Source organism: Rhea pennata, chromosome 16, assembly GCF_028389875.1.
Source record: "Rhea pennata isolate bPtePen1 chromosome 16, bPtePen1.pri, whole genome shotgun sequence".
Lineage (NCBI taxonomy): Eukaryota > Metazoa > Chordata > Aves > Rheiformes > Rheidae > Rhea > Rhea pennata.
Window position 1 is genome coordinate 16868927 of NC_084678.1, and position 27453 is coordinate 16896379.

Below are 27453 nucleotides of genomic sequence, written 5' to 3' on the forward strand. Positions count from 1 at the left end.
ACATCATCTCTCACCCCCTCAAGTATTTGCAGACCTGAGAGCATTTCCTGTTGTTCCCCCAGCTGAATAGTTGGTGTCTCTGCTTTCTTGAGCAGGATAGTGCCGTGTGCCTTGGTTAATAATGAAGAAAAGAAGGACCACCCCGGTACTGCCCTTCAGTACAGAAAATAAAACTGAAGCAGCATAGTGTGTTTAGTCACACAAATGGAAATGGATTTACCCAGCAAGTGGTTAAGTGGCAACGCGCGATACTGAGAAAAAAATATGCGGGGGTGGTGGGGGAGATGGGTGGAAAGAGGGAGTTTTATTCTCCAGGGTTTTTTTTTTTTTTTTTTTTTTTTTTTTTTGCAATCTCCATTCACCATATTTAGTAGGCTTGTGACTTGCCCTTGCTAGCTCATGGAGAATTCCCCCAAGTGTTTACTCCCACAACCTAGCAAATGCCTCAATACACATCATGGAAAAAATACAATCGACATGTTCACTCCCACTAGAGAAGGAATTCTGACTTGCCAAGCACCGAGCAGGAGTACGTGTGCGAGAGAGAGAGACGAATACTGCTTCATTAGCTCAGCTCCGATGTGGTTTACTCCCCAGATGACCTGGTCAGGGCTGCACACCACCTCCCGCTCTTCCTCCGTGGTACAGAACCAGCCGACCTTTGATCCGGAGCAACGCGGGCAGGAATGCGGGGCCTTTAACTCTTTCTTTTGACATCAGAGAGATGGAGAGAACTTGGTTGCCAAAGTTCGGGAATTTTCAGGGATGCAGAGCTGACGCGATGGGTAGGAGCAGAGCCCAGCAAAGTTGCTTTCTTCCTGCTTTAATTAGAAAAGAACAGGCTTTGGTGATGGAGATTAGTTTGTACAGTGCATAGAGCTGCCGCTTGAAAACAAAAGGAGGATCTTTGCAAGCAAAGCTTACAGATTGCGAATCTTTGAGGATTTTTGGCACTTCTACTTCAGAGCACAAAACTTATGGGGGGTGAGGGGCGGGGGAAGAGAGTAATTAGGCCACTTTTTTTATCAACATGCTTCCAAACCCAGCAAATTACAAGGAGGCACAAGATATTATTTTATTAAACGCAACATCTGCAAAGCAGACATATATATATATATATACACACACACACATATATATATATATATAAAAGAGTCTAGAGCCCAATAGAGGATCTGGAACAAGGATGCTTTAGGATTAGTTACGATTCTGCAAACAAGACACTGCACAAAGGCAGCAACGCGGGGGCTGTCCCCGTCCCTGCGCCTTGCGGGACACACGACCACCCCAGTCTGCCCCAGCACGGGGGAGAGCGACGGGGATCGTGCTGACAAAGACGGGCTTATTAACAGCGGTATGTTCGCTGACACTGTGTAAGGAGAGACCTCAGACATGTGGGAACATAGAACAGATAGCAGAATTTAAGAACATGTGTGCCAATGCACGTGTGCTTAATTTGCGCAACCAATTACTGTGATTAGCCACTAAGCGTTTGCATGTGGCTTCATCTTGGTTTTGCTGGTAGCTGAGTATATGTTCAAGTGTTCATATATTCTTCAAGAAAGCAAAGGAGGTGTGTTGGGGCACTTCCAAGAGCTCTTGTGCTACAGGAATATGACTTTTACCTGCCTCCCCAGTGGCTAAAAACTATCACTGGCATGATTAAAGTCTTCACCTCCTGCTGCACGGCAGTCTGGCTTGATGAAATCTGTGATCTGGCGGTTTGAAAAGGGCGGCATACAGAGGATGTAGACTCAGCCTGAAAACACACGGTCTTTAATCTCTGACATTTCTCGTAAGAGGTGCATCCTTGTGCTTCAACCTCTCCATTGCACATCTTGTTTATGGCATTTTGCACACCGAAAATCTGGTGGACTACACTGATTTTTCCTCCAGGTCTTCTTTTTCTCTGCATTTTCCATGTGCATTCTCTCATTACTTAGGGGGAAAAAACACCTCTCTTCTAGGGACAGACTGAGTAAATTGCAGTATTTTGCCTAAAGTACAGTACACACTTTAATTAAGGGGGGGGGGAAAGGAAGCTATGTGTAATTGGCAAAAGAATATTAAACCTTTTCAAGTCTTCCCAAACCCTTTGTGCAGAACAGCTTTAGGAAACTCGGCCTGACGCCACCCTCCCCCTCTTTGAAAGCATTCCCCAGGGCAGTGCCCAGGCTGCAGCTGCTGCTGCTCATGGGGGAGTGAGTCCAGCCTGACACACACAACTAAATAAATAAATACTTTCTTCCAACAAAGACCTGAGGAAGAAACCCTGGGTAGGAACAGAATAAGAGAATGTATGTGCAGAATCTAAGGAGTTCGGGGATAACAGGGTAAGTTCTGTCTCAAGTACAGAAGTGCAAAGAAAGTCAGGAGTGTTTGCAGCTGCAACCAGGTATAATATAGATTTTATGTAAAATAGATATATTTACATAAAAATATAGCTTGATTCACAATCAGCCTTTATAACCTATGATTTCTCTACATTTCAATGTGAAGCCTAGAAAATAGATTTAACCCATACAACTAGAGCCTGCACAGCCAAGAGACTAACACCTGCAGACCCAGGGAGGATAGTTACACAGGAAAAATTTGATTTAAGACAGAAATTTTGCTTGTGTGGCCCTAGTATTCTCTGCACATAGGTAGCAAAGACTGGAAAATACATGTACGATGACTTGTGCCTGCACCGAAACTTGTGCATGTAGAAAAAGTAGGTGGCAGTGAAAAACAGCCTAGTAACTACTTTGTATTTCTTACATCTAAGAAATTGTGTCCTTCATTGCATTGACAACTTTTGCAAACTGTTAATTTGCATTTTAATGGAACTCTTTCTAGGAAGGTGTTAGTTGGACTCCATTGCAATAAGAGCTAATTAAAAATATGCCCAAGCTTAAAAGACATTTCATTTTCATTAATCAGCTTTATTCATATTCTTTTCTAAATTAAAGATGTTTGTGGTATGTAGGAGGAAATGGGAGGGGGGAGAACACACGACAGAATGAATATGTTTATTTAAATCACAGATAAAAAAGTGGAAAGATTGTGTGTGTGTGTGTGTGTGTGTGACGGAGAGAGAGGGAATCCTAAAGATTAAAAGCACCTTGGAGAGATGGTTTTGAATAAAGAGCAGGCATAAAAGTCAAGGTTGAGCTTCCAACAGCAGGTCTGCTTACTTGAAAGCCAGAGATGAAGAAAATGTATAGGATGTGAGGAAAAGGGAATCACGGAGCAAATTTTTAAACCTTAGGAGCACAATTATCTGCACAATTACTATGTTTACACACAGATGCTAGTAACTACGCAAATAGACAGCCAATTCGAGTTATTCAGAGGCGTAATTCGCCTGTTTTGGGCGCAATCACAACACGCCTATGTTGGCAGTGTGAAACTGTTGTATTTTTTGGGCCAATTCCCGCTCTTACAACCAAGCAGCCTCACGGAGGGCAGGGCCCACCGCTCACCACCGCAGCAGCCCCGGCAGCATCCGCCCCTGCCAGCTCCCTCCTTCCCGGGCAGTTTCCCCTCGGCTCTCCCACAGCAACCCCGCTCGGTTCGCCGTGACCGCGCGTGTCCGTTACATGGCGGGGGGGGGGGGGGGGGGGACCGGACCCTGCCGCCGCCACCACGACGCCCGGGCCTGCGCGGCGGCCGCCTTGGAGGGCGGGGGGGGGGGGGAAGTAAGGGGTTTCTTCACGGAGCGACAATGCGGTCCCCGCACCCGGGGGGACAGGTGCGGCTGCGGCCGCGGAGGAGGCGGCGGCGGCCCGAGGCGAACCCCGGGGCGCTGGAGCCGGGACCGCGGTGGCCGCCGCCGCCGCCCTGTCACAGCGCCCTCCCGTGATGCCCCGCGCGGGCGAGCCCTGCCGCTCGCGCCAGCGGCCCCCCCCCCCCGCGCCCCTCCCTCACTTCCGGTGTCCGGCAGCGGCAGAGCCGCCGGCGGCGCCCCCGCTCCCCTGGCGCAAGGGGGAGAGAAGGGGGCGGGGCGAAGGGGAGGAGCTTGTGGAGGCCCGTGCCCGGCGCCGCCCAATCGGCGGCGGCCGCCGGCGAGTGGGGGGCGGGGGAAAGGCGGTGGCACGCGCCGCGCAGCCCCGCCCCCTCCGCCCGCCGCGGGCTCGCGCCCCGCGCGCCCGAGGGAGCGGCGGGAGCGCGCCCGGGCTCCCCCCCCCCCCCCCACCGCCTCTCCGCCTCCCCCCCCCTCCCTCTCCGCCAGCTTCTCCCCCCCGCCTCCCCCTCCCTCCCTCCCCTCCCCACCCGGGAGCAGAGGCACGGAGTGACCGACGGAGCCACAGCTCCGGCCGCTCCGAGACCCCGCTCCCCTCCATGGGGCCCAGGTAAGCGCGCCGCCCCCCCCCCCCCCTCCTCCTCACGGGGGGCGGCCCGCGCCCCCCCCCCCCCGCCCGCCGCCTCACCGGTGGCGATGGCCCCCCTGTGTCGTGTCCTCCCCCCCCACACACACACCGGCACCTCCGTGTCCCCCGGGCAGCGCCCCCCCCCTTCCCCTCCCCGCCGGGGGGGGGGGGGGCGGGTGCGCCCGGCCGCGGAGGGGGGGGTCGGGGGGGGCCCGGTGCCTTCTTTGGGCCGCGGTGTCTTATTTGGTGTGGGTGGATGGCTTAACTTGGTAAGTGGCAGGGTTTAACCCCCCTCCCCCCTTCCTCCCCCTCCCCTCTCTCCTCCTCCCTCCCCCCCCTCCCACCCCCCTCCCTGTAACCTCCAAAAGGGGAATTTTCCAGCTGGTAATTTCTGCTGCGTCAACACCCAGCTCAAGGGAGAGGAGAAGAGACAAGGGGGCATTTTAACAGCAGCTCCACTTGCGAATGGCAAGGCTCAGTCCTGGCTCCAGAATTAAAACCTTTTCCGCCCCCTAAAAATCAGCATCTGTGCAAGTTTGACCAAGAGTTTGTCAGGAGTGTGGTTCAAAACTGCTTGGAAAAAGGGATGAGGTAATAATACTGGTGAAGCATGCTGTATTTCTCTCTTTCTGTCTCTTTCTCTCTCTCCCTCTCTCTCTTTTTTTTTCTTTTTTCCTTAAGCCAGGCCTGTTTTGGGTTATTGTCTCCCCCTAAAGCCAGGCATAGATCGCCTGGCCTTGCCTCCATTTTAATTGCAGGCTGAAATGGGAGAAGTGACCCTCTTTAAAAACAAACAAACAAACAAAAAAAACCCTTGAAAAACAATGCTGTTGCTTTTGGTGGGTATAGGCGATTTTTGCATAAGGCTGTAACAAGTGCAAAAGTGGCTGGAAATGTTTCTCTGTCATGATGAGGAACTAGTGAGGTGTCCTTCTCCCCTTCTCCGAGCCCCCCAAGAAAAGTAAATTGTAAAATGTGGCCGAGGGGAGAAGGAGAGGTGTGCTGGAAGGTGCGGGCATGAGCAAGGGTTGTGCAGCTGGATTGCCTTTGTGTCTCTGTAAATAGACATGTCAGTTCCCAAAGTAATACAAGTAGTGTCTGATAACTCAATCCCCGATGACAAATAGAGAATGGAGCAGATTTTCACGACTGTAATAGTGGGAGGATTTCTGTTTTTAAACCGGGGGGGGGGGAACATTGATGCCTCCCGAGGAGGTTCTTCACGGGTGCGTTATTGTGAAGCTGAGCGCGCTGAAGAAATCCAAATATATAAAACAATATTTATTTATTTATTTATTTTTGCACCTGATGAGGAAAAGGCAAACAAAGGAGAGTTTTAACAGTTCTTTAATGAATTCCTCATGCTTTTTATTCTGCAATCTCAATGATTCATTTGGTGTGGATTACAGGACTGGATTATTATCAGCATTGTTCAAAGCTATGCTAATTAGGAAACGTGTTTTGCAAATAGTGTTATTGTAGACACCTGCACCAAAGTTCTTTTATGCGTTTTAATTGCATCACTTGTATCATTTTTAGCATTTACTTGCTAGAATATAGATCTAGGTCCCAGTTCTTGCCACTCAATAAAGTATTTATTACAAGCGCAGATTCTGTGTGTGCTGAGAACATCTCTACTACTAATATAGTGAATGTATTTTCTGAAAAGGAGAGCAAGCTGTTTTTAAAAAAGAATCACGTTTTTTTTTAAATGGGGACAGTGGAGATTAAAAGGAAAAACTAGGTAATCGGAGAAGAGTGAGGAAAATGTAATTTTGAGAAGGAAGCTTTTGGTAACTGGATAGCTCTTCCACTTTTATCAATGTGTCACTTGAACATTTTTATTTCATAGCACCTCTTTATTGGAAATAAAATTTGACTTTACTGATTTAAATTCTGTTTCTTTGAGTTCACTATTTGTGAAGTTCTACATTTTGAAATCCTTAGTGATGGAAAAATGGGTGGAGTGTATTATTAGTCACAATATTTTCAACATGTGAGGAATTATCGCTCTAAGGTGTTTTTTGGGAGCTGACATGAAATGGATAGAGGTTGCCCCATGGGCCATACTGAGAACTACAAAACAGTTTTTACTGGAACTCCCGGATATATGTTCCTGAAAAATATTATTTGGCTTAACACACAAGGAGGATGATTGTAGTTTAAATGCTTAAATAGAAAAATCTCTCTCTCTCTCTCTCTCTCTCTCTCTCTCTCTCTCTCTCTCTCTCTCTCTCTCTCTCTTTTTTTGAATACAGCTTGTTCTGTGTGAGGAAACTTGCTTTTATCTAAGCATAGGATTATTTACTATTGCAGTTGGTATCATTGATTGTATGCTAGCATTGATGTAATTGAGTCAGTTCTTGCATGATACAAAAAATGAGGTGTTCTAGTAATTCTAACATGAAATGTTTATTCATGTATTTTAAAAGCTGTTTCATTCTAAATTGTATAAGATCAAGCCTTTGAAAACATGACCTGTACATAGGGTTCTTAGAGACTAAAGAAAATGGGCCACTTTCTCCCCGTGGTCTTTGTTTTCTGGGACAGTTGTACAACACTGGATATGTTCTTTGCAAGAGTTTTTTCTTTTCTTTTCTTTTTTTATAACTGGAAGTGCTTAGAGGAAAACCAGTTTAGCAACACCCCCCAGCAGTGTTCTCTAGAAAAGAAAAAAAGAAAAGTCTCAGGTTTGAAAGATAGATTATTTGCTGTTAATTTGCCTGCTTTACCTCTGATTCTGTGCTGTGTTGCTGTGCGATTCAGCATATTTTTCACTTTTTTAAATGAAGCTTTGTCTTCTATGCACTTGTGTGGATTTTTTATTTTATTTTTTTTTTTCAGATGAGCTCCGTTTTGATATGTGTTTTGAAGTTTCTAAGCAAAGTTTCCTGTCCTCTAGCAGCAAAGCAGCAGGCTAACACCCAATCCAAACTGTTATTTTCTTGCTTTCGGGGCAGAATATATTTCATAAACAGCTCAGCCTTTCCCAAGGCTTTCCCCCTCTCCCTGTAATGTTCTTGCTGGCTTTACTGGCTACTTTAGAGCACTCTGTAATGCTCTCTAGACACCCCCTAAATTGGTAAAAAGCATTCACATGGGTTTTTCTTGCTCCTGTGTACTTAGTTTAATGGGCAAACAAAAGGGTAAAGAGAGGGCTTAGTTTAAGTCTTTGAACAGCTACCTGTAGTTCTAATGGTTATCCCATATGCGCATTATAATTCCCAGGAGCCAGCAGTTTGTGTCCATTACTGGCTGTGAACGTTACACTAGAAAATTCTGACACTTTGCACGAAAGGATTAACATCGTTTTGATATTTTGCTTTTGGCTTACTCCTGACTTAAATATTTTAAATGCATAGCTTGTCTGTGTTTTATATATGTTCTATTTGAAACTTAAACTGTATTAATAGTGAAAGAAAGCATGCTGTGGGGTTGTCTGTAGTTAGTAGAGGTCATGTGAGGCTAGAGTAAAGGGATCTTCCGTGGCTGTGAGATAGGGAGGGTTGTTTTGCCTACATAAAGCACTGTCATGTTATTCCTTACCTAATGATTTTCGTGAGCATTTTTATGATATTTTCGTAAAGTACAATGACACTGTCAGAACTTAAGTGTTAAGATTTCACTTTGTTACCTCAGAGTGTCACTTCATTAATTCTTTAGGACTTTTTGTTTCACTAGGTGATATGTTTGTGTTAGTCTCCTTAAATACAGTCTTCAGTGGTTTAGGGTTTTTTTGATTCCCTCTAGACCTTTAGGCAGGGTGAAAAGTAAAGTCTATTGCTTGTTGTGGGATTTCTTTCATTTGAGATACATGAGAACAGAATCTTGACTTCCCTAAGCAGTTTGATCGTTTTATCTCTTTCATGCTGCCTTGAGGTATTTGGATGCACAGCGATGTCCGGTTGACAGGGATGGCTGCTTGGGATTCAGTTCCCATCCCAGCTATTGATTGAACATGCTGCTGTCATAACTGCTTGCCATCAGCTTCTCCTCTTGTGAAACAGGGGTGCTCGTGTTTACTCACCTCTTCTAAAACGTTTTCTAGTATGCAGATGAAAAATCGTATTGGTGCTAAGTATGTTTGTTCTTCATAAATGCAAACTAGTCTGCAGTCCTCACTGAATTTCTGCAAGGTATGGTGGAGTTTAGTGAGGGGCTTGTGGGTGGGATTTTTCTGGTTTTGACCCTTACAAAGCTAACTGTGGTGTAGTTCTTCTCTGAACAGTTGCTTGCTTTAACTTTCAAAGTTTCGTACTCATATATTCAGGAAACCTTAGTTTTTGTTTTCATCGCTATTGAAATGCAAGTTCTGAATATTTTGTAGGCAGGATGAGATCCTTGGCTGTAATTCTAATTAGATGGAAATGTGTTCCACTTGGTGGTGTTTTGTTGCATGTGTGTATGTAAGCATGCATGCATTAGAATAAACTGTAGCTGCAGACAGGTGTACTAACTTTGCTGAAATATAACAGGCACATGCTGAATTAAAGTTGCAACTTGCTTTTTTTGTGTATCTTCTTGAGATGTAGTTAGCTTTCATTCCAGTCTATATAGTTGTGACCTTTTCTGTGCACTTTATTTATGTGTATGTATGCAAAGAAGAATAATCAATGGATGTTAGAAGTTTCTTAACACTCACTTCATGGTGAAATGGAAGTGGAGTATTTAATGACGGAGGAAAGGAAGATTGAAATATTCTACAAACACAGTTACTAGCTCGCGTATGGATTAACATAAACTTAGTAACAAGAATGTCCCAGGATGTGCCAAGAACTTAGCTACTTAGGAACCTTACTTAGAAAATTGAGTAGGTTTTACATGCTACGGAATATGATAATACTTATATATGCTTAAATACCTAGTTATCTTTCATGATTTTTTTTCTTTGTGTGTTGAACAAACTGCTTATTGCACTCAAGCTAGTTTTCTTTCTAGTGTTTTTCGACTTGTGCTGTAGACCTCTGTGGAAGGAGAGTTGGTAGTTCAGACTACTAGCTCGCTCTGAGGAAAGAGTTAAACAAAACTTGTCCCTTTTGCACAAATATACTCTTGAAGGAAATAATCTTTCAGAACTAGTGTTCAAATTATGCATTGTGTTCAAATGGTCTACATTAGCCATTAGGTGCTTGAATTAGTTGGTTTCAGGTCTAGGTAGTTTAGGTACTAACCTAAGGAGTCAGGATGCAGTATTCACCTCCCCAAAGTTCTACCACTACAGTGCTGGAGAGTGAGAAAGCAGCTAAATATAAAACTAGCTTACTGCCTTCCTCCTTAGTACCACTGTATCCTTCTTGGCTTCATTCCACTTTTCTGTAATAATTGGCCACATTTAGATTGTCAAACATATGCTAAAAAGTAAAAAGGGATACCTATCCAAGGTGCTAAGAGTTCCTACCCTGAACTACCAAAGCAAAAGTAGATTGTTCACAGAGCACCTCTGATGTTATCTTTAGTTTTGCAGTGGTGGGTTTTTAACTCTGTGGTTCTTCTCGATTCCTTACATCTCTTTTCTTTTAGGTATTCTTTCTGCCCTCCCGGCTCCTCCTACCACCATGCTTCTCTTTTAAAATTGCCTCAGACCTCTTCCCCCTTCTTGAACTCCCTCCCTTTTTACATACTGGGTTTTGGAACTTTAGCAAAGATCCCCTAAGTAGAAAGCCCAAAACCAATGAGAAAGTTCGGGGGGATCCTTTCTTCAGGGCAATTCCCAGTGAGTTATGCTGTTCTTTAAACATCTTTTTAATGTGCTTTTTATGTTGATTTTTGGCTAACAGAAACAAGTGTGAAGTGGTTGGCTTAGAAGATTACTTCTGTGACACACTTTTTTTTTTTTTTTTTCCCCTTTTAAGTGGAAGCTTAGATCTTGTAAAAGTCAATGGCACTTGGGCAGGTAAGCTTACTACTAGCTACAGGCAATTGGAGTTTTCAGGGTTTCTTTTAATCTTCACTGCTAGTTCAGTAGATACAACTCTAGATAAATTCTTATCTTTTCTGACATCACCAGACTTCTCAAGCTTCCTACCTTGTCAGATACTTGCTTTTAAAATGCTGGTTAGCTCTTCCGTATTCTTACTCCCTTCTGCAAGTCCTGTGGTATAGGTGGTGCTGGATCTGATTTTCTGTAGGTGAAGCCGGATGAGAGAGGGAGAACAGAGAGCAAAAATGGGAGAATGAGGAAGACAACTATTTCTGAACCATGATAGTGGGTTTTGTGATGGAGAGAGAGGAAAATGAACAGAGTTGGAGAGGTATAGAGAAATGAGTAAGTGAAATGTAGAGGAAATGCCAAATAGGGTGGAAAGCATACTGCATCGAAGCATTTTGAAACAGGGGTATGCACGTTCAATTATTTTCTGGTGTCTCGAGAACTGACAGTAATACCACTGCTTTATAAGGAAAGGTGCATCCTGTTGTATTAGTAGTGTTGCCAGATGTATTTCTTGCTGCACAGCTTTTACAGGAGCAAAAAAGAACTACCTTTACCTTCTGCTCAGTATTTGTATCTTTCTATAGCTTCATGTTTTTTCAGAACTTTGGTTTTTGTAAAAAGCAGCAAACTGCTTTACTTAGTATCCTTGTGCACGCTGCTCTTTAGCTTGAGGGTGGCATTGGCTTGAAGGCAGTGATTCAATAGGGTTGGGTGGGCATAGAACTCAAATTTCTTACCGACTTTCGTATGGTGTGGGAACATCATTTTAAATTTTTTGTTATCTTAGGTAAATGGCTTTGGAGGGGGGTGGGAACAATCATAACTGTGAGGTTAGATTAATATTAAGCCCATTTAAAGTGTATAGATGACAGGTGTCAGAGAAACATTAAATATTTAAGGTGTTAATTTGAATACACAAAAATGTTAACGTTGTTGGAAATCCTCGTATCAAATACTGGTTTGCAGTGACTTCTTCAAGGCACTTCTCTCTGGAAGTATAGTCCAAAGCTTTTAGAAGTCCTATAATTTATATGTTATACTCTTCTTTAATTTACATAAGGGCTAAATCATTTTTCCTCTATGCTTAACTACAGAAATGTTTCAGAATAGTTATTGTTTGAAAAGGCAAATAGTGTTGTAATGATTCAGTTATCGTTTTACTTTTTAAGAAACTAAAAATAATAGTTCCTTGTCTATACTAAACACCTTGGAAACTTTTTTTTTAACAGTTGCTTGTAGTTACATGACGCTGAAGTTCTTGTTTTGTGTTTGACTTAAATCTTTAACTTTTGCCTCCTTTTCATTCCCAAATACAGGATATCAGATGAACCTTTTGGAGCTTGTTACTGGAGACCATTTTTCTCTGTTCATTAAATCATGTGCTACAGAGCTGTGAAACATTGTGGCATTTGTTTTTGCTAACAGAAAACACTTTCAAATACTGGTAAGTTTGGAGCATTTAAATTTTTTGTTTAGCTGGTTTGTTTGTTTTTAGATGCAGTAAGGGAAGGAGGAAAAAACAGCTGGAGATGACAATGCCATTAAGGCTTCCAGTTCTTTAAAATTTGACTTAGCACTCATAACAAAGGATAGTGTAAAAGTCTTACCCAAACCACAGAAGTTGAGGAAATATTTGTGCCTATTCTGTTGCTCCTACCTTATGATAAAGACCATTAATCGTCAGTTGGTTCTCATCTCCATGAAAAGAAGAAAAAAGGTGCAGAACTCAAAGCAAGAGGAAAATTGAAGAGCATTGCAAAGTAAGATAGGTCTCAGATTTACCACTGTTAGTAGCCTCTTCTGGCTCATTTTGTGACTCTGGGTCAGATATAAATGAGAGTCTTAATAGTGAGAGTCCGAAGACTAAGTGAAAATGTGTATTATTTTTGCACTTAGGCTAACAAAGACGTTTCCCATGTGTGTATGTCATCCTCCCCTTCCCCCCTTTTTTGTTAAACTGCCCAAATAACAGGACTAAAAAGAGCTAGCCAAAACAATTGCTATGGAGAAGCAATCAGAATTAAAGAAAGGCAAGACTTGGCAGTCTGAAATAGAAATTGAGAACAGTCAGTGGTATTTGCTTGAATTGGGTCATATTTGTTTTCAAGATTTTCAGTTCTGCTTATTGCCATAAGAATGCTCAGGTTTTCCTTCTTACTTCATTTGTTTATTAGAATATATTAAGTCACCATTTGTAATCAGTTTGTATTGGAAAAGCTTTCTCGATTTGTCTTCTGATATTTTCTTGCACTCTCTGTCATTTTAGAGGGTCAGTCTAGAAATCATCAGAATTGGCTTATAGTTTATATATAGATTAGCTCCCTTCATAAAAATAATAGAAAACGTCTAAAATATGGAGATCAGAAATCTATGGAAAATACTTTTCTGTAATGGCTAACAATACATAAAATGAAGTTTTGAATAAAAGTCTAGTCAAATGTTTTAGCTGAAGTTAAATGTTGCAAGTGTGACGAATATATTTTTCCAAAGAAAAAAGTAGGTGCTATAGAAGAGATACATGATGTATGTGAGGATGCATCCATTGTAACTAAATAGGATGAAAAACCTTTGTTTGGATTAGTGTTCAGAGCAATCACTATTTTTATACATTCTGATCATGAATGTTAATGTTTCATCTGAGGAGTCCATCTCTGAATGTGCCCTACTATACATAAGACGTATTTTATACAGAATTTTCAAAGTCTTGAGATTGTTTAGTCTCTTAACCTAGAAAGGCATCAGCCAGTACGTACTGGCAATTAAATATTTCAAGAGGAAATTCTCTTGAATATTCCATTGCAGACTTACTTTTTTTATATAAATTATATTAATAGCTTTTTAAAACTCTGTATTTTATAGGTCAGATAAGGTAAATTAGTGTCCCTCAGGCCTCAAATGTCTTTTTAAAGAGTCATTAAAGTGAGACTGTTTTGAAAAGTTACCAAACAGGAAACATTGTTGTTCCAAGGATCTGATTGAAGTTTTAGCTTCTAAAATTAGATTATTTTTTTTCCCTCTACTTTTTCAGAACGAACTGTTGCCTGAGCTATTGCATAAGGGTAACCTGGCTTTAATTACCTGCCATGTATTGATAAGTATTTGAGTTGCATCTTTTTGGTTTATTAAGTCATAACTAGGTGTTTTATACCTGTGAGCTTTGAAGGGAAGATCTTCAGAATGTGTCACTATTGTTTGATGATCTTGTAGTTTAATGTTAGTAACTCTTCCTGTTTTTGTGTTTTTTTTATTGTAGTTCTGTCTTTCTCCTACAAGAGTTCATACCAGTATTATTTGAAGGTTACAGAAAAGTGCACTACCTGTGCTGCCATAGGACTGTTGATGTCCTCAGCTGTTGTAGGAGAAACACTAGACCTGGAACCCAGTTTGTTACTGGTAAGGAGTACTTGTCTTGGAGCTTTTTGTTTTTTAATTTAAAAGTTTGCATGCTTGCTTTAACAAAAATGACTAAAAATCATTTCACTATTTCCTCAATTAAGAACACTATACCAAACTACAACTCTGTTCTTCTGTGTTCTATTTGCTTGTTTGGTTATATGTTTTGTTTTGTGGGTGTTTTTTTTCCCTTTCTTTCCTGCCTAGATTTAAAAACTGTTTGTCCTAACTTCCCCCCTTCCAAACCATGGGGGCTAACAGTTTTCCCTTAGCTTTCCTTTTCAGACCTTCTTTTCTCTTAAGTTCTTAATGTAACATCAGAGTTAATGAAGGTTAATAAATGAATTTTTCTAAAATACCTTCAGAAATCCTTTTTATTGTGGCACACTGATACTGTGTCTCATCTTTAATGTTTGTTGGGGGTGAAGAGACTCTTCTGTCCTTCAAACATATGATGCTCCGCTAACATCAGGCAGATGATTCAACAGATCATAGCCAAATTACTGGTTTAAAGTTTTAGAGTGTCAAATGAAAGGTGTAGTGATTGCTCCCTGTTATTTTAGGTTTTGGTTATTGGATTTAAGATCGGCTTGTGGTTCATATTTGGATTTTAAAAGCAAAGCCTAATGGTAAGGTAAATTACTGGAAGTGTGTAGTGTTTTGAATGTTTTTATTCTTTTTGCTGTAATCAGCCGTCCTCTAACTTGTAATGCATTCATATCTACATTATTTGATGTCAGAAGCAATTGTAACATGATGCAGTTTTAGATTCACGTTTCCTAACTAAGTCTAATCCAGACAGAGCAAGAGTTGAAATGTCTTCACCTATATTGAGGAAACTATGGTTAAAGTGAGTGAGTTCATGTTTGCCAGAGCATTATAACTGCTGGAGCTGCAATGCTGACTCTGTTGTTGCTGTCTGAACTTGAGAGTCAGGGACTTTCTGAATAGCAACTCCTATAGAGCTGCTAAGCAGAAATGCCATTTTAATGCTGTTGGTGACAAGGTAGCATTTGGGTTGCAATTAGAAATGTTTTAGTGAATCCTCATCAGACAAGTGTTAATTAAGTATTTGTAGAGTTGCCTTGCTGTACAGTTATTAATTTAATGAGCCTCTTAAATCTGATTTTAAAAAAATGTTGTATTTTTATTAAGTTCACTGAAAACTATATACCTCCCAAATTCTTGCCTTTTCTGTAATTCTATAGTATTTCTGAAACTGAAAGGCAAAACTTTTTCTTCCTGCAACTTCTAGCCCATAAGGACAAACATTCATTTTTCTAAGCTGTAATTAAACATTCTCATCCCCGTTCTTAAGGGAAAAGTGATGTATTGATGTTTTCATGAAATGACAAATTACAATTAGCATCCTTGGGCCAAGGATCTGGTTTGTTCTTACTACAAACATCTGCCTATTTCTCTTTGAATTTTCAGTTGTAGCTTGAAAGAATACCTTGATCAATGAATAATCAATTTCTTGAATCAGAATAGAATAAAAGTTTTCTTTTTTTGGCAACTGTTTGTTTTTCAGAAGCTGTTGCTTCTATTTGTGCGTTAAGTTTTGTTCAAAATAGATGTAATTTTTGTATATTTAGCATACAGAAATTCAGTTAAACTCCTAAAATTGTGTACTATTCTTCCTCAAACATGCTTGTGAGAAAACAGTTTTGGAGACTGGTACTTGAAAACTCATGAGTGATGTCTCTGCAGGGAATTACCATCCATCAATATCCTGCTCTCCTTTTTCATTTAGAATAATCTAAGTATAGATACTGTCCTTCCCAGTTTCTAAGGTTAGGGGGTTTTTGTTGTTTTTTTTTCTTCCCCCTCCAGCTTTGTCTTTAGCATAGGCAGGACATGTTGATATGATGGATTGTACACATTTCTGTTGGCTTTAATTGGATAAAAGTGAAACTAGTAGATACACTGTGTCTTGTTATGCAAGGAGAGTTTCAAGTCTGATCTCACCTTGCAGGGCTCCTCTGCAGAGGAATTTAAAAAATGTTGGAATGTTGGTAGGAGTGGAGACCTGGGAAGGACATAGGCGAAGCAGAGAACTGGGGTGCATTTGGGGGGGGGGGTTTGCATGGTAAGCTATTAGAGTGCATTTCAGTTTTTCATTAATCTGTTTTCCCTTACCTCCAAAGGGAGAGGAGGGAGGAAACAGTACATATTTTTGGCTAAATTCTGGTTGGCCCTTTTTCCCTAGGGAGCAGAGTGACTGGTGGAGGAGTGCAGGACAAACTAGTGAGTATTTTGGTGCACTGTAACTTACGTGTCCTTAGTCTTAAGTGTAGAAACATATTTAAAAATTTGCAACAGATTAAAATGTTTTATAGTTAAAATTTTTGGTTAGCTCTTATTCTACAAGAGGTTTTTTTTTTAATTTTTTTTGTACCAGGCTTTCAATTGATCAGAGTGACTATAATCTATTTTTGTTGCTGTTTTTCTTCTGAATGAAGGGAGTGAAGTACCTTAGAAATTATTTTGTCTCCAAGATTTCCCAGGGGATAAAACTGTAGACTTTCATCTGTGTTGCTGCTTTTCTTTTTATCTGTGGCTTCATAATTTAAATAATTCACTGAGTTTTATATGCAACAAATTTGTACCCCTTAATTTTAATGGTGTTAAGATTTCTGCAGGGGACTTATTATATGTATTATATGCTGAGAGGTTAGGCTTTGTAAGTGTTACTGCTTCCTCTTTTGAGAACCCTTCCAGCATTAAGTGTAGACTGTGTTTATTTAGACTGTTATTATGTCCTCAGGTGTTATTTTTATGTTCAAACAGCTTGTGTTGATGATGCAAAATAAACACTTCTCATGAATGCTGTATTTGTAGAACTAGGTTCATTCTAGCTGGGGTTAAAGTTGATATAAATTATTAATGGTTAGCTTAAGACCAGGTTTGTGACAGCATGAAAAATACAAAGCTGTCCTGTATCTTGGCAGAACTTTGCATGCAGGTGGTTATTAAATCTGCTCATGCTCAAGACCTTGTCTGTTCTTCATGGTTACATACAAATGCTGTTTGTTCAGGAGCAATTTTTTAGTTACTTTTTTTCAAAAAAAAATAGAACAGAATTGAATTACTGTACTATCCATACATTGACTTGTGGAGAAAGCCTGGTCCCCCTACGATTTATTTTGTGGAAAACCTGTCACAGACTACAGACGAGCTTTCATGGTTCACTGGTTTCTTGGAGAGCTGTGTTGTGGCCGTGCACTGTCATCAGAGGCACAGGTTCATCGTCTCCCATGTAGCACTCATGCTAGCAAGGAAAGCTGCTGCTGAACAGTGGTAGACTTCTCATTTTGGAATGGAAAATTCTACTGTGCTCCGTACTGCTTGGTACTCTGGAAGGTAGTGTTATTAAAATCTGGTCTTGGGGCGTGGTGGAATAGACCTCTGTTTATGAACTGGAAGCACTGTTGTTAAAATGTGTTGCCAGGAATCTTCTTGCAATTTGATTCCCACTTTTTTTTCCCCTAGAATTTAAGAAATTGTATTGATTAAGTATTGGAATTGAGGGTTTGTAAAGCAAAATCTCACAAGTTAATTAGAATTAAAGAACATGGGTATAGAAAGTTACAGGAGTGATATTCACTGCAAGTATTATTCTCCATTTATAAAGCACCAAGGATAGAATGTGGCTGCTTGAACACATTCATCTTGAGCCATTACGACTTTTATTTTCTTTCCATTAACCACTGTTGAAAGACAAAGCATTAGTAAGTTTACTTCTAAGATTGCAGTACATCAGTGTGCGGCATGGGACCATTATTAATCTTTTTAACAATAACTCTAGTGAAATAAGTGATGTGTCTGAGAGTTTGTCTAGCAAGTGTTCCTAGTTTGGGAAGAAGTTACTCCCAATTTTCCCAGTCGGAACTTTCTTGAAGACTTACCTGGATGCATCAAGTGGAACCAGGCCTAAAACATTTTAGTGAGCTAAAAATCTTCACAGTTTATTCTGTCTTCATGAGCTTTTGCTAGCAGTTTGAAGGGAATTGCTTTTCTAAAGAGATCTTTACATAGCATCTTTAAGTAGAGATACACATCGTTAAAAAGGTCGGGGGGGAGCCACAAAACGGCATGTAAAATTGGAATGCAAGAGCAGAGGGTTTTGAAGCTTGCTGAATTTTTAACTACTAGCAAATTGCCTTAAATTTAACTTGGATTAGTTCCCTAGTGATCCTTGACATTAAACGGATGTTCTGGTTTGACATGGGTAGACAGAAAACTAATTAATTTCTCTGAATTTGAGGCATATTTAATTTTCTCCCCCAAAGACCTCTCATTTAAAAGGTACAATGATGTGACAAACATTCAGTATGGAGCAATGTATATAAGTAACAGACCTTTAGACAGAGAAAGATCAAGACATCTACAATTATTGTTGTTGTTTTGGAAGATGTTAAATTTTATTGATTAAATTGAGCCTAAGAGTATCTTATATCATTGCTTGTATACTTGGAAGTGATATAATATTGCCACCTGTCAGTGGAACGGCTGCTATTCTTTGTGATGGGTGTCTTCCTCATTCATCTCTATCTCTTTATACTTAAATTTTGAGTTCTTTGGAACACAGACAGTTGTCTTTGCTTAGAGGAATGTATATTCTCATTGGTTTTACCTCATATCCTAAAATACAGTAAATAGTGGGTATAACAAAGCAAGTATTTTTGATTTCTTGTCCTAAAGGTGTCCGCCCATCCTCTGCTTTTGTCCCCAGTGTCCTTGGAAATGTGGATGAGTAAAGTAAGATCATGTCATAGAATCATAGAATGGTAAGGTTGGAAGGAACCTCTGGAGATCATCCAGTCCAACCTTCAGTGTAGCCCATACGGGGGCTGAACTCGCGACCTTGGCATTAGCAGCACCATGCTCTAACCAACTGAGCTAAACCTGCCCCCAAATATAATCCTTGTGTGTTAGTGACACGCTTCTGTTCATTCATAGCTGGCCTGGAAGGCATCTGCTGTCAAGAGCTTGGTGGGTGGGAGGGAAATCAGGAAGGAATCTTGTCTAGATTTTAGTATTTAGTAAGAATATCATGAGCAGGAAATAACAAAACTCAAGTTATTTTGTAAACAAGCTAGCAAGTGCTTCATCCGTAAGAAACACCAGGTTAGTCAGTGTCTGAATCTCAAACTGGTACAGTCAAAAACAAAAGTAGCAAGAGACAAATATATTAATTGGGGTTCTGGCACAGACATATAAACAGAGGAGAAGGTGTATGCAAGTATCAAGCAGAGATATCAACAGTGAAGGGCAATCCAAGCATACTAAAATAAGCTGAATAAGCATATGAAATGACAGAGAAATAAAATCTCAAGGGGATAGTGTAATTTCAAGGTGGAAGACTTTCAAGAAGAAATCCAAGAAAAGATGGTGGTGTTTAAACTCACACATGAAAATACTGACAAATACTCTTGATGCTAATCTGTACTAAAATGAGGAATGGAAAATTACCCTTGCAGGGGACTTTTTTTTTTTTTAATCCAACCAATTCCAGGGAGATCTGCCTTGGAGTGTGGATTTTAAGACCTGTAAAGGAACAACAAAGGAAAGTGCAAGTTCTGAAACCTTCTGATCACTCCGTAATTATATGCTCTTGAGGTTCCTGCATCTTCCTCTGAAGCATGTGGATATGGCAGCAGCTGAAGACAGGATGGATGATGGACAATTCATTTGATCCTATGTGGCAATTCATATTTCCTGAGGGGACTAGGCTGACTCTTCAGCTCCTAAAAGTAGATGCAGTAGTGATTTCTGGAATAAAGACAAAACTGAACTGTCATTCTCCCTTAATAGGTGGTTCTCTCAAACATAAAGATGTTACGAAGCTGTGGCAGCCACCTTCAGAGCATGGAAGTTGTGGACCCACATATCATTTTTAGAAGTGGAGCTTACTATATCAGAACAAATTTAAGCTTTTGAAAGAAACAGATATTCTTTGTTTTATGGCAACTGAATGCTCTTAATTAGTTGGACCTTAAACTACTGCTACATGGTATATAAATCTTGATATTAAGCTTCAAGTAAGTGGTGTATGCTAGGTAAAATGAAAAAAATATGCCAAGGAAGTTATAAAACTGGAAATAAAAAGATCAGTGCGGAATTACAAAGCTTCCTAGGTATGGTGTAGTGAAAGTTACTCCCAGAGTCTGTTGTGGCACTGCCAGCCTCCTTTGTTAGCAAATGCTTTGTGTGTTTTGGTCTTGAGGGTATTTCACCTGAGACAGTGCAGTGATGTCAATGAAGGATTATCTTGGAGACTGTCAGGGCTGTAAGTTTTTGATAGAGGCTGAATGGGCAGCAAATTAAACTGTATGATAGGAGGGACTTACTGAATACTGTATGGAATGTGATATGTACATTCATCCGTAGCAATACATTGCTTCTCTCATACTTTGCGGGCAAGATAAAGTTCACTCTGAAAATTTTTGTGCTATTGATTACAGTTAACTGCTAACTTTTTTGTTTTGAAGTATCTAAGGAGGCTAATTTTAGAAATTAAATACAAGATATGACTCTCTGCCGTACTACCAGCATTAGCTAACCTTCATTGGAGCATACTGTGAAGTTTTCTGGAAGGTGATCAAAAGTCCTATGAATTCTTAGCAGCCTGATCAGATACTCTGTTTTCTTGTGCAGAGAAGCATCCTTCCTAAACATGAATGTTTAGGTGACTATTAGAATTTCCCTACTCATTATCTCTGGGTGGTGGTGAAGTAAACTTGGATTTGTAAAGGCATGAAAATAATATGTTTTATTGTGAAGTTAAAAATATTGCGCTAATAAGTAGTTAAGCTTCAAATAACATTAATTTCATAGTTCTAATCCATTGCCAATTTAGTTTGGTTGGAGACTTGATTTTGTGATCTGTGGTCTTGGATTTGCCTGCTGCTCTTGTGACTTAAAACTGGTATTTTTAGCCCCTCAATCGCAATATAGCAAAGGAAATAGCTGGTTTCAATTGGCTTTTGCTGTTTGAAGATGTTAGCTATTCAGTGTGTTTTTTCCCCTTGAGGAAACTGTATTACAGAATGCTTTACACTAGTTTGGTCCATCAGCATGGTTTCAAATATAGTACTCTTTTTTTAAACCAAACTTTACTGAACCCAAGCAGTAAAAACTGACAGCCATTTTACCCAAGTAACTTAAGACAGGTTTTCTTATGAGTCTGTAGTGGTTTAAAGAAACATTATTCTGGAGTGTTATGAGGCACTGGAGAATTGAGCTTCAAATCTTGTCCATTTTAATATAAATTATTTAAGTCCAGTATAAATAAGCAGCATCTGGCAATGAAAGTGCAGCCTTTCTAGGCAGTAGTTGTATTTTCTGAGATATTCTTTCAAGATGGACCTGTTACCTAATCTGCTACAACCTGGTTTGTCTTGTTTAGTCTTTTTAAATGGTCTGTGAACTTTGATTTTGATATAATACTGTCAATTTCTTCCCTCTACAGAATTTGTGGAAGAGGAAACACAGAGATTTCCAAATGAATAACCGAAAGGAAGATATGGAGATTGCTTCCCACTACCGTCACCTGCTTCGTGAACTTAATGAGCAGAGACAACATGGCATCCTCTGTGATGTTTGCATTATAGTGGAGGGGAAGATATTTAAGGCTCATAAAAACGTTCTGCTCGGGAGTAGTCGTTACTTCAAAACGCTGTACTGCCAGGTACAGAAAACATCTGACCAGGCCACAGTCACTCATTTAGACATTGTAACTGCACAAGGTTTTAAAGCAATCATTGACTTCATGTATTCTGCACACCTAGCACTGACCAGCAGAAATGTCATTGAGGTGATGTCAGCTGCTAGCTATCTGCAAATGACAGATATTGTACAAGCCTGTCACAATTTCATAAAAGCAGCTCTTGACATAAGTATAAAGTCTGATGCCTCAGATGATCTTGTTGATTATGAACTTGGAGCTCCTTCTAGCAGTAGTACAGATGCTTTGATTTCAGCAGTTGTGGCTGGAAGGAGTATATCTCCTTGGTTAGCTCGGCGTACAAGTCCAGCAAACTCTTCTGGAGATTCAGCCATTGCCAGCTGCCATGAAGGAGGGAGCAGTTATGGAAAAGAGGATCAAGAACCGAAAACAGACAGCCACGAAGACATATCATCCCAGTCTCTTTGGTCTAGTGACATGGGCTATGGATCTTTACGTATCAAAGAGGAACAGGTTTCGCCATCGCATTATGGAGGGAATGAATTACATTCTGCCAAGGATAGTGCAATACAGAATGCTTTCTCAGAACAAGGTGTAGGGGATGGCTGGCAACCCACTGGACGCAGAAAGAACAGAAAAAATAAAGAAACTGTGCGTCATATTACGCAGCAAGTAGAGGATGACAGCAGGGCAAGTTCTCCAATGCCATCTTTTTTACCTGCCTCAGGATGGCCATACAGCAGTCGAGACCCAAGTAAGTCATTTTTCTGCTTTTTCATTCCTGGTATTAACAATGCAGAATTATATATTAGCCTATCTGAAACTGAAAAATGTAGCTAGCTATGTTGCCAACTATTTGATGGAAGCACTGTATAGCTCAGTTAGGAGCTCTAGTGTCACAGCAGTGCAGACTAGTTCTGTGAAAGAAGTTGGTGGCTTTGCTCTGGCCCTGAATATAGAGTGGCCTAGATCACCCTTGAAACACCGTTACAATTATTAGAATTAATGAGGTAAAAGGTTGGAACTTATTTCAGCAGGTGTGCAAACTCATCACACTTCATGTCAAGGTTGAAGAATTTTCTTTGCATAGTATATTGATGCAGTAATTACACCACATATAGGTGCAATTTAGTGAGTCTTGATACTGTCTTCAGCACTGCCTATTCAGGTGTCATTTCTCAAGAATAAGAAAGCTACCATAGCTTATTGCTGGTAATAGCAAGAAAAGTGTTTGGTAGCTCTAAGAATAATATTTTTGTGAGACTCTAAGGCTTAAAATGTATTTTAATGTTTGACTACTTGTAGTCTGAGGTAAATGATTTCTTTTTTTTCAAAAGTGTAACCAGGGAGAAAAATGTTTTCTGGACTTCTTTTTTATCTTCAGTAGTTATTTTCTGCCTCAAAATAAAGATAACTGTCCTATTTGATCCACTAATCGCTGCCTATTCTTAGATCCAAGAATGCTATTGATAGTGTTTTGTTTTTTTAAGGACTCTAGGGGAAGTGTGGTATTAAACTTCTTTAAGCTGACTTGAAGATCTTAGTCTGTGCTATGAGTTAACCTCTGTTTCATTGGATACCAGATTATATATCCTAATGTTGTCAAATTTAGATTGAAAAAAGCAATATAACTAGTACTGAAAGCCTGAACAGCTGAAAAAAGTTTTTAAAGCTACTTACATACTGATGTATGAATGTTAAATTTGGCTTTTATTGATATTTAATTGAATGGGTAACTGTCTTTAGATTAATTGTGTTACTTTTACAGTTATCTGCTGCAGCAAGCTTGCCTGTAATTATTCTAATAGGCTGGTGATAAAAATCTAAACAACTTTGGTTAGAAAGAAGATGCTGGATAACTTGAGAATGGTTTATGATGAGTTCTGTTTTTATAATGCATGTGTCTTAGGGCTGTTTCAAGTAAAGACTCGGTATTGACTGTCTGAAATGCTATTCACACACACATACTTCTCACTTCACAACAGCCGATTAAAAACAACTCAAATGCTGCCTATGAGGGTTTTTTTTGACATGTATATGAAGCAAGCCGCGCATGCTGGAGTTACTATAGAAGCAGGATTGCAACACTGATCTTAAAAAAAGTCATAGATTTAATTTCTTTAAATTATGCTTTTGAAAACAGTGCAAAATGTAAGAGATGATGTTGCTGGAAGATGAATGATGTCTATATCATTTTATTCCTGATTGTTGAAGAACTAAATAGAAATGGATTTTGTTCTTCGCAATTGCTTGCGGCTGAGAGGAAGATGGCTTCTGGGGTTGACTCAGTGCAGTGCTGAGACAGCTGCATCAGCAGATAAAATCAAATTATTTGTTTTAAATCTTGTCTTAAATAGTTTCCAATTAAAGAGGCGTTTCATATGACAGGAAAGAGGAAACTAAATGGTGTCAAATGGGGCAATAATTTTGATGTTCCACTGGTGCTAATAAGGCAGAAAGAAAAATTGAATAGCTGTTAACTTCTCCCTGTCCAAAATGAGAGAAATGCCAGAAATAGCCCCTATCCTTGTTATGTTGGCAGTGGCCTGCCCGTATCTGGCTGCTACTCGAAGAGCAGTGAGGTCCTACATAAAAGTAAGCATGCTGAAGAAAGGGAGTATTTGGAGACTGAGATCTACCCATAGTTTCCTCATATTAGCCAGCTGGAGGGGTGAGCAAAGATGAAATTCTCCACTCTGCCCTGTTGAAGGGTGAAGAGATTCATGCTTCTCTGTGCTGCAGGACCTGAACTCACAGAACGGGGGATGCTGACTTAGGGTCTGGAAGCCCCTTTCTGCATACTTGGGGGAACTCCAAGATCCCTACGGTTACAGGAACCCTCCTTTTCTCAGGCTGACTCGTCTTGTCTTTGGGGGAGTGGAAGGGAGAATGGTTTTGGAGGGTTTGAGATCTGTACACGTTACGCTTTAGTTTACATTTGGACATTTTGTAAGTGGTAAACCTTGTGTGCTGGTGTCCGTAGATGTGCGGTTTGGGAAAACCTAATGGAGTTGGTTGCTCAGGCGAGGTTGGTTTCTGTTGTTGCCTGCACACTGAAAGAGAAGCAAAGCATCCCTGCTGTCCCTAACCAGCCCTCCCCTGCTCTCCGCAGGCGGGAGGGTCTTTCTGTCTCATATTAATATTTCCCATCTCCAGCAGGTGGAAGCAACTGTCTTGCAAACTGCTCCATCTCCTTCGTTGCTAGGCTACCGGGTTCTGCTTAGGCTAGCCAGTGGTACCCCAGGTTCCCAGCCTTCCTACTGGAATTCAGCGACAGTCCAGGGGTGCTGTAAACGTAGCTCCTGTCTATTAAGGAAAGTTGCTTTTCCTTGTGTACAAAGGGGTAATGGCGAGTGTATATAGTGTGTAATGAATATTTGGGATGTGGTTTTTGTGCTTCAGTTTTTAAATTTCAGTTTAAAATTAGCTTTACATTTAATAGGCTTAATTCCTTAAGACATACAGACATAGTCTAAAACTCTTTGCTCCCTCACTTATTTGAAAGAGTCCCTATCCATGCTGTTAGTAACTAAGATTAAAAAAAAAAAATCCTTTGCTGAGGAAATGGGCGTTGAATGTTGGTTGATAAATAAGCTAAGAGGAAAAGAGTTACCTAGAACGTTTTTTTATTCTTTGAGAAACTTTTCCTTTTCTGGTCTGTTCAGTGGTTTTATCCTGCTTAGCGTTAGGTCTAAAAGCCCTGATTATGGGATAATTTGGGTACAATTTGCAAATGTGTGCTGGAGGGTAACACAGGTGGTCTGGCAGTGTGAAAGCTGATTTAGTAGAGTCCATCTTAACTTCGCTGCTAATGTCTTTCTCCTGATACTATACAAGTTAATCTTTTGGTCCTTCTTGCAGATGTTCTTTCAACGAGATGTAAGCAACATTTTTGAAAAGTGGGTGCTGCAAGTGACCATTACAAGTAACAATAAATTGAAAATCTGTTTTGCTTTTAAAACATCTAACAGCTCATTTACACTTAGTAGTGTCGCTTATTTCAGTGGGAAACAGATGTTCTTATCCATACAGGCAGGATGTAGTAAAGTGTCCCATATACTTAGTAGACTGTACTTAAATTTGATGAAATGGAGACTAAAACAGATACAGATTTTATCTTGAAAGGAAAATTCTTTCTGGTTCAGTTGATTTTATTCCAGATGTTGGTGGAGTACTGCTGAGAGGCTTTGAATTTGATCGCGCTGCAGATTAAAATGAAAAGTGTCTGGAGTAATCCTTTTAATGGTAATCTAGTATCGTGGAAATAGCCACAGAAGCAAGAGATTTTAAATGTCTTCATGAAGAGTATATTTGCTTCCTCTAAGAAAGAATGATCAAATAAGATTTGCGAAAGAATCTGAACTAAGTCGAGATGCTACACTGAGAATGTGATTAAGCTCTAAGTTTCTACGGGATGATGTCAGTCAAGCACGAAAGTGGTGCAAGGCTGTTTGTTGGATTTGTAGAGGCATCTCGAGCTTAAATGAGTTCCCACTTTGTTGCCTTGGTTATCTTTGCTATGCTCTCTAACTTGAGAGCTTCCTGACTGCAGGGTGAACAGTGTTTGATGGGGACCATCTTTTCATGCTATTACCAATTTACTAACTTGTCTTCATTTAGCATAAAACATGTTTGGTCCCCCCCCCCATGGTGTTTGGGCTGTTCAGGATGTCACTGTGTTATTCTGTGTATGAAACATTCATCTATGTTTTCCTTACCTAGCAACATTTAGTTTTCTTTAATCTTTCTCTTTAAATTTTGTAGGTTTTCTAAAGAAACAAATTACTCATCCATTTTATTGCTTTTAATTCCAAAGGTGATCATGAAATTGTAATACAGGCTTTAGTTTTGAGTATCTTGTTTTTACCTTAGGTTGCTATTCCAGTAACATCAGAAACTTCTTACCATATTGCAAATTTTGAGTATCTGAACTATGGAATTTGGTGATATTTAAAAGGTTCTCACTGAAAAGAATAGTTATCTTCATTAGAAGAGCTGTTAAGCTAGCAAAATTTTGCAGGTTTTTTGCATGGGAAGTTCTGTGGGTCATGGTGTGTGTAGGGAGGTGTCTTTTGAAGAATTTATTGATGGTTTTATTGATGTTTTATTTCGAGCATAGTTATAATTTAGGAATTTATTTCTAAGGAAATACTCCCACACATCTCCTGAATGTTTGCACCCTAAAGCTGCAAGTAATTTTTGTGCCAGTTGGCTATGTAATGAAGCTAATTGCTCTCAAAACAAATCAGAACAGTCATTTTAGAAGATGCTGCAACTTGGGAACTTTTTGCTCTCCTTTGGTTACATGTAGTGAATTTAGCAGGATATGATTTGAAACCCTTCTCTAAAAGAAGCACTCTGGAAGAACTTCAGGATTTATGTAAACCTGGAGTTAAAAAAGTTTCCAGGAGGGGGTGAGCAAAGGTGCTTAATGATTTTACCACCCAGTGAGCTTACGGTGGTGGCTCTGACTGGATGAACTCCCCAGCTAATTTTGTGCAGGTGAGGTCATGGGACCTGTGTGAATTCAGGTAGGTGCATGTGTGCCTTCTCTTCTTACAAGATGATTTTATGCTTGTAAGAAGGTCTTTCTCTGAGCAAGTTATCAGGTTTTCTGTAACCCTTTAACCTTGTCTGTGCAAATCTTCAAATCCTGCCCTCCTCCCACTGCCTTTAGAGATAAAATTAGAGCACAGATTTTTTTTTTGTCAACTTCTGTGCAAGGTCTGTTATTGCAAGGGGCAGGAATTTCTTCTGTCCTGTTAGCAAGTTGGGGGTTACTCATGCAAAACAAGAATTCCTTGCTAGGCCATCAAAAATATAATGTGGTAGTGATTTCGTTTGGCTAATTGGTAGAACCAGGTAATTGTTTTTACTTTTGTTATAGTTAGGTGGCGTTATAGTTCCTGGGTGCTGCACTAATCTGCACTGGGTGCTGCGTGTGCATTGTAAACATTTGTGTGTCTATCACTGCCTTTGCACAAACCAAATATTCTTTTTTTTTTTACCAAATCGCTTTTTTCAGTTGGCATGTTGGCTGTAAGCTGGTATGCAAGTCTTCATACTGCTTCCTTTAGGGAGAAGGG

The 27453-nt window shown here is 40.2% G+C and overlaps 1 protein-coding gene across 8 annotated transcripts in view; it reads left to right on the top strand.

Moving 5' to 3' along the window:
• Nucleotides 1-4234: 4234 nt before the first annotated feature.
• Nucleotides 4235-27453, top strand: part of ZBTB46 (zinc finger and BTB domain containing 46) — a 56593-nt gene continuing 33374 nt past the window's right edge. For 5 of the 8 annotated variants that reach the window (XM_062589597.1, XM_062589602.1, XM_062589600.1 and 2 more), the window contains exons 1-5: nucleotides 4235-4334; nucleotides 4721-4943; nucleotides 11601-11728; nucleotides 13538-13677; nucleotides 21152-22121. In XM_062589597.1, the coding sequence (XP_062445581.1) occupies nucleotides 13624-13677; nucleotides 21152-22121 (1024 nt within the window). In that variant the 5' untranslated portion in view covers nucleotides 4235-4334; nucleotides 4721-4943; nucleotides 11601-11728; nucleotides 13538-13623. Of the gene's footprint in view, nucleotides 4335-4720; nucleotides 4944-11600; nucleotides 11729-13537; nucleotides 13678-15886; nucleotides 15925-21151; nucleotides 22122-27453 lie in introns of those variants that run through there. The other 3 variants (XM_062589599.1, XM_062589598.1, XM_062589601.1) reach the window with 3 other exon arrangements.